At 51.8% G+C, this 7,216-nt stretch overlaps 1 protein-coding gene across 1 annotated transcript; it reads right to left on the reverse strand.

The window, feature by feature from the left end:
- Window positions 1-432: 432 nt before the first annotated feature.
- On the reverse strand, window positions 433-6,203 carry KCNG1 (potassium voltage-gated channel modifier subfamily G member 1). Its single transcript, XM_063078598.1, has 2 exons — window positions 5,430-6,203; window positions 433-1,203 (listed from the first exon to the last, which is right to left on the reverse strand). The coding sequence occupies exons 1-2, from the start codon at window positions 6,201-6,203 to the stop codon at window positions 433-435; spliced, it is 1,545 nt and encodes a 514-aa protein (XP_062934668.1).
- Window positions 6,204-7,216: the final 1,013 nt, after the last annotated feature.

The following is a 7,216-nucleotide window of genomic DNA, read 5'->3' on the forward strand; positions in this document are numbered from 1 at the left end:
AAACACAGCTCCCTCTTTTAAGAGAGCCACACAGAAAGCATTTTATGTCTTTTTCATTCGTTTCCTTTCAGTATACACGATCCACACTAAAGACACACATCTTGTTGCTGCTGTTTGTATTTTTTTTCTCCAGGCAGACCCATAAAGCAAGTTTTTGCTGGGTACATTATGTACGTGGTGAAAAGAACAAGCCACTTCCGTGTGGAGGGAAACACACATGGGGCTGGGGAGGCGGGGAAAGCCGTGTCCGGGGGGGCTCCTGAGCCAGCTGCGTTTCACTCCTGGACACCGCAGGGCAGGGACTCTCTGCTGAGGTCACGATGTCTTTCCCGGTGTGTGCTCAGAGGCCATGTGTCCTTTTGCAGGCTTCTGTAGTGGATGGCAATAGCGTCAAGCCACAGATGGCAAACAAGGCAGGGGCATCTTCTGGGTTCAGTTATTGTCTCTGGTGTCCGAGGAGGCACTTCCAAACAAGATGTCACTGTCCTGGGACATGCTGCTCAGCTGTGACTTGGTTTTGATGAGGAACTGGGCCCTCCGGAACATCACCCTCTCCTGCTCCTGTTTGAGCTCCAGGTAGGAACGGGAGAAAGTGTGGAAGATGGATGTCACCGGGAAGGCCATGAGGAGGATGCCACTGAGGATGCTGCTCAGCGCCACCACCTGACCAGGGGTGCTCCTGGGGACCATGTCCCCATAGCCCACAGTCGTCATGGTAATGACGGCCCACCAGTAGCAGGCAGGGATGCTGGTGAACTCGGGGCTGTCGGCCATCTCGTTCTCGACCACATAAAGGAGCGGGGCGAAGAGGGCGATGGCCACGCAGAGGAAGAGCAGCAGGAGCCCGAACTCGCGCGTGCAGCGGCGGGCAGTGAGCCCCAGCGTCTGCAGCCCCAGCGAGTGGCGGGCCAGGCGCATCACATACAGGATGCGCAGCGCCCGCAGCACGCGCAGCACCAGCCCCACCTTGTCCAGGTAGCTGTTGCCCGCACCAGCTTTGCGGCGGCCCGCTGCGGCGCCATCCACCAACAGGGTGACATAGTAGGGCAGGATGGCCACCAAGTCGATCAGCGTCAGCGGGCTCCGCAGGAAGGTGAACTTGCTGGGTGCCTGGATGAGCCGCAGGAGGAACTCGAGGGAGAACCAGCCCACGCACACCGACTCCACGATGAAGACGTTGTGGCACATCTGGGAACACTGGCCCTAGGAGAGACGGAGAGTGCACAGGAGAGGTCAGCGGTCCTACCCATGAATGAGCACACACACTCTGCCCTGGGCAGGGGACCGGGCTACCTGGGTGAAAGGTGAGCTGGGTCTGGCTCACTGGGCCATGTGGCACGGCCCTCGGTCCTCTCTCTTGCTATGCTCAGGCCCAGGCCTAGGGTGTTAAGCACCATCACTGTGCTGGCCACTCCGCATCTCTGGTTCCAGTCCAGACCTTGACCCTGAACTCCAGAGATGTCCATCTGGCTGCCCTCCCTGATGTCACCACCGGGGTGTCTGGTAGGCGTCTCAAACTCATTTTGTCCAAACCTGGGTTCCTGGTCTCTCCCACCCACCAGCCCCTGCCTATGGCTTCTCCTTCTTAGCTGCTGGCAATCTTATCCTTCCAGTTGCTCAGGACAAGAGATCTGGCCTTATTCTTACCACCTCTCTCTCATACTGCATGTATAATCCTTGGAAATTCTGTGGGCTGTTCATTTAAAACAATGCCAGAATCAAACCACTTCTTTCTCTGTCCACTGGCTCCATTCTGGCCCAGCCACCATCCTCTCTTGCCTGGACAGCTGAAGTCACCTCCTCCCTGTGTTCCCTCATCCCTACAGTCCATTTTCCACACACAGCCAGAGGGATCCTGGGAACACAAATTGGATCCTGTCTCTCCCCTACTCAGCACCCTCCACAGCTCTCTATGGACTCAGAGGAATAGCCGAAGTCCTCCCTTGGTGCACATGTGCCGTCCATCTGTCCGTCACCTCTCTGACTTCCTCCCCGCACCCTCACTCACCTGCTCCAGCCTCACAGGCCTCTTCATTGTTCCTCTAACACCCCAGCTCACCCCCCAGCCCGGCTGTGACTTTCTGCTTCCTCTGCCGCATCCCTTTTCCCCCAAACACCCATGTCGTTCCCACCCTCCCTTCCTACAGTTCTTTGCTCCAATTATCACCTCCTCAGGGAGAGCTTTTGTGACCCCTTCCATTTAAAAATCCCCCCTTTTCCTGCACCCCGATCTCCTATCCTCCTTTATTCCTATGCTCACCATCTTTCATATGATTTATAAGTTACTTATTTATCATGTTTATCATGTCTCCATCTCCACTCTGGCTGCCCCAACAGATTATAGACCAAAGGGCAGCAGCATGTGGAGGAACCTAGGAAGCAACCTAGGAAGGTCCTGCATGCAGCAGGTGCTCAATACATGGTTGTTATGGGAATGAATGGAAGAACACTGGACCAGTATTTAGGTGGGGGTGCGGACTCAAAAGTCAACAGGGATCAGGCAGGCAGAGGAAATGGGGGCGGTGGGCTTGGTGGAGGGGCAGAACCCCCGGGAGAGCTTGGCAATGCTGCTCAGTGCCCCCTGATCACTGCCCCAGGCAAACTCAGGCCGAGGCTGCCTCACTGACACTTCCAAGAGGAGCTGGAAATCTGCAGTTTTACGTGAAATCTAGTGAGAAATGTTGGTGATAACTGTTGGTTAAATACATTAAGTATTGATTTAAATGTTGGTGATAATTCAATACAAAGAAAACACTCTGTGGGCCATGAAAATAGGCTTCCAGCTTATCTGTCTGGTCTGGAATGTAACTGGATGGTAGACAGTCCTCAGTGGATTTGAACCTTATCCTCAAAGGGGCCTCTGACAGAGAAGGGAGGCAAATATGGTTCCAGCCTGAGGCATCTTGTAGGTTCTTGGGCACAGCTGGGTTCTACGAGTCCTGCTCTAAATGTTCTCTCTCTAGGAATATGTTAGAGGTTGGAGATATAAGCTAATACTTGGTGGGGCTGTAAGGTTTCATACCTCTGGGATGGGAAGGCCCCTCCTCTGAGAAGCCTTCCTGGAGTGTGCCCTTCTAGGTTGTTCCAGCCATGTTGGTGGGTCTCTCACACAGAGTCCCCTGGGCTTGTGCTTCATATTTATGATCATGGTGGGGGTGCCAGTACCCTACCCCAACCCCAATAGACTCAAAGCTCCTTGAGGTTGGAAGAGTTGTCCTGGGCACCTTGTCTCCTCTGTAGTGCCTGCATACAGTAGGCACTCAAATATGTGTACAAGGAACAAATGAAACAGTGAATCCACTGGCCCCCAAAATGAAATTGAAGAACAGCATTTTTCACTGAATCACAAAAAAGGTAAGGTATTATTTAAAAAAGGAAGTATCTCGGGCCGGCCCGTGGCTCACTCGGGAGAGTGTGGTGCTGAGAACACCAAGGCCCCGGGTTCGGATCCCATATAGGGATGGCCGGTTCACTCACTGGCTGAGCGTGGTGCTCACAACACCAAGTCAAGGGTTAAGATCCCCTTACCGGTCATCTTTTAAAATAAATAAATAAATAAATAAAAATAATAATAAAAAAAATAAATAAATAAAAAGGCAAGTATCAGAAGTTGAATAAAACAGTGTCTTTTATTAGTATTTTCTTAATAAAATGAGGATTGAAGATGCTGGAATTGAGAAGAAATCTATACTAAGTACAGGTTCTTCCAGGTAGGTCTCTGATGGTTAGGCCTTTTTCCTTTCTTTTTCTTTTTGACAGTTATATATAAACATGAAGAGTCAGCACCTTCTGCACGCTCATTAGGCACCACTTCCACTCGCTCCTGAATCTTCACAACACTGTGAGATGGGCCCGTTCATAGCCCCCTTGGGAAGGTGAGGAAACTGAGACACAGAGACGTTAAGCAACTTGCCCACAGCCACACAGCTGGAGTGGATGAAGTGGGACTCAAATCCAGGCCATGTGGCTCTAGCCCTGCCCTTGTCAACACTACTTTTCATGCTTATCCCAAGTTAATTTTACTAGTCGAGTGCTGTTTCCTTACTACCCGTTTTAAAAATTCAATATATAAAAAAGTGCCAGCAACCCTCTGTGGATTAGAAATGTGACAGCTATTGTTACTTCCTCCATAATATGCATATGTAGGAAATCCTCACTTGGTGAGCATTTCTAATGTTAAATCACAGTGCTTGCAAAGCACTCGGCACATGCAGGTGTATAGTTAGTAATCACGGCATGATATTTATGTACAGTTCATAACATCATACCTATTTCTCCAGTGCCTATACAATTTGTACCTGTCTAAGACCTTTTGGTCTTTCTTGAAATTTGCTTCCAGAATCCCCATGTGTAGGGAAGAGGTCACCAACTCACAGGCCCACGGGTCTCATACATAAAGAGGCTGAACTAGGGAGGACAAGACCCTGACCCCACTCAGCTCCCACCAAGAGCTGCCGTGTGGGACTGCAAGGAGGGGGTGCGGGTAGGACCTTATAATTTTTGAGAGAAGCTGAGAGTGTGAGTTTTTATTTGAAAAACACCTTACTTTTGAATGTTGACAACCAAGTAAAATTTTTGGGAAGTGGTGTGTGGACCAATCCCATAATTCTGTGGGGCTATACTGGGTCCCCAGGCTGCCATATGGGACCCATATTTCCATATTTGAGAACACAGACTTTGGACTCAGTCAGACCTGGATTTGGGCAAGCTGCTCTGCCTCAGTGTCCTCATCTACCAAGTGGGTGTGAGAACACCTCTCCCATGGGGTTGCTGGAGGCTTCGCTGTGAAGATAAGTCATAGGTGGAGCATGCAGCTGTGAGTCCATACCCCGTGGCAGGCCCTGGAGTAAACAGTTTCCATACATTCTCTTATTTAACACAAAGAAACGCTCACCATTTGAGGACATGCATGCACACATACACATAGCTGTAAAAAATATTTTCAGAACACAAAATGTGTCTGGGGGATTATTGTACAAAGGGTTAGGAAGGCTGAGATAAATTTTGATGATATATGTAATATGCTTAGCTCAGGGCTAGGCATGTCATAAATCACACCATTTATTCACTCATTCCTTCATTCAACAAATAGTGGTTGAGTGCCTTGTCTGTGCTAGATATCGTTCTTACACTGGGGTGGGGGTGGGGCAGGGGGACAGCGGAGATCAGGACAGGCGTGGCTGCTGTCCCCATGCTGCCCACATATTAACAAGAAGGCAGATAACACAGGCAAACACACCATCACATGGCATCACGTCAGGAGGGACTGGGCATGCTATTCAGCCAGTGCACAGCCAGTGCACAGTCAGGGAAGGCCTCTTGGAGGAGGTGACAATGGGAGGCTGAAGGATGCGCAGACTGCTTTGCCTCCTGTCCTCAGAGACCCTCCCCTCACTGTAGGAGTCTCCCCTAGAGCTGTGGGCTCTTACCTGCTCCTCCTCCTCCCTCAGGCTGGGCAAAGTGCTCACGGAGAGGTTGACGGCGGTGACGGTGACAAAGAGCACCGACAGGCAGGCGAACACCTTGCCAGGCAGCCCCGAGTGCGGCCTCTCCACCATGTCGCGCAGTCTCCGCATGCAGCGGCCCAGGCGGCCCTCGCCCTGGGCAGGGCTCTCGCTGTCACCGCCCTCGCTGTCCAGAGGGTCATCCTCGTCCTCCCGCTCCACCATCTCGGCAAACTCCTCCATCTTCTGCAGGTAGCGGCGCTTGCAGCAGCCGTCCAGGTGGTCCTCGGCGATGCCCCAGTAGAGCAGCTCCTCCTGGAAGGACAGGGCGCACATCTCCCGCAGCAGCCGCAGCTTGCCCGCCCGCAGGAAGGTCAGGATGGTGCCGAAGGCCCCCGGGTGGCGGTCGAAGAAGAACTCGTTGCAGGTCACGTCATAGTCATCGCACACGTTGAGGATGTCGTCGAAGTTGGTGCAGGCCTTGAGCTGGCCCAGGCGCGTCAGCGGGAACTCGTCGAGCGTGGTCCAGGGCAGCGAGTACTTGATGCCACCCACGTTGATAATGATCCGCCGCCTGCGGTCCTCGGGCTGGCCTCCCGGGCGCGGGTCGTCCTGCGGCCACAGCCGCTGGGCCCGGCGGTAGAAGACGCCCTTGAGGGACTGGCTCTGCGGGAAGAAAGCCGGGTGGAAGGAGGCGTCCGAGGCGCAGCTCAGGGCGCTGTAGTCGTAGTCGGAATTGTCTCCCGGTAACAGGGTCATTGTGGGCCTTCACATGCCTCTTGGGCCTGGGGGGAGAGGAGAGGAAAGACCCTCAGTGACCCCTGAGTCTCGGCTGAGCTTCACCTCACTGGTAATGCAGATTCCACAGATATTCACTGTTATGGATTGATTGTGTCCCTCGCCACCTGCCAAATTCACAGGATGAAGCCCTGACCTCCAGGAGGGTGATGGTTGGGCGGGGAGCTTTGGGAGGTGATTAGGTTTAGACGAGGTTACCAGTGGGGTCCCTCTGATGGGATTAGTGTTTTTACAAGAAGAGGAAGAGACCCCAGGGCACTCTCTCTGCCAGGTGAGGACACAGCAAGATGGTGGCAGTCTGCAGCCTGGAAGAGGACCCTCACCAGAACCCCACCCTGCTGGCACCCTGGTCTGGGACTCCCCAGACTCCAGAACTGGGAGGTATAAATGTCTGTTCTTTGAGTCCCCCCCCCAGCCTATGGTATTTTGTTGCAGCAGCCTGAGCTGACCAAGACATTCACTCAACAGTAAAAATAGCAACAGCATTGTTCAGCATCTCCTGACCTTCACAATTCTTCCATATCCACCTCTTTTATGGTATACAAATGCACTGAGAACTGCTGTGTGCAGGCACCGCTTTAAGCACTGGGGGTGCAGCAGTCCCCAGCCCAAGAGAGCTGATATCCTGGTAGACTGTCAGGCAACACCTGTACTTTTATTTACTTAACACTGTATTTTAAATTAACCCAACTTTTTTGTTTTTATTTAGCTTGGAAAGGCAGTTTATGGTGTACTAATGGGTACAAAACCATGCTCTCTACCCTAAGAGAATCATTGTGCAGTATATGCATGTATTGAAATATACTGTACCCCACAAATATGTACAAGTAAATGTTAAAGTAAAAATAAAATAGAATAAAAAATAATTTAGAAAAATAGAAAGGCAGCTTAGTGTAGGTCACTGGTTCTCAACCAGGGCCAATTTTGTCCCCCAGGGGACATGTGGCAATGCCTAGAGGCACTTTTTATTGTCA

This window comes from Cynocephalus volans, chromosome 1 (genome assembly GCF_027409185.1).
Source record: "Cynocephalus volans isolate mCynVol1 chromosome 1, mCynVol1.pri, whole genome shotgun sequence".
Classification (NCBI taxonomy): Eukaryota; Metazoa; Chordata; class Mammalia; order Dermoptera; family Cynocephalidae; genus Cynocephalus; species Cynocephalus volans.

Bases quoted from the DNA above. Each gene is read 5' to 3' on its own strand.
- KCNG1 (XM_063078598.1), bottom strand. From the start codon at position 6,203: ATGACCCTGTTACCGGGAGACAATTCCGACTACGACTACAGCGCCCTG. The intron at 1,204-5,429 runs GTAAGAGCCCAC...CGTCTCTCCTAG, and splicing joins TGAGGGAGGAGGAGGAGCAG to GGCCAGTGTTCCCAGATGTG.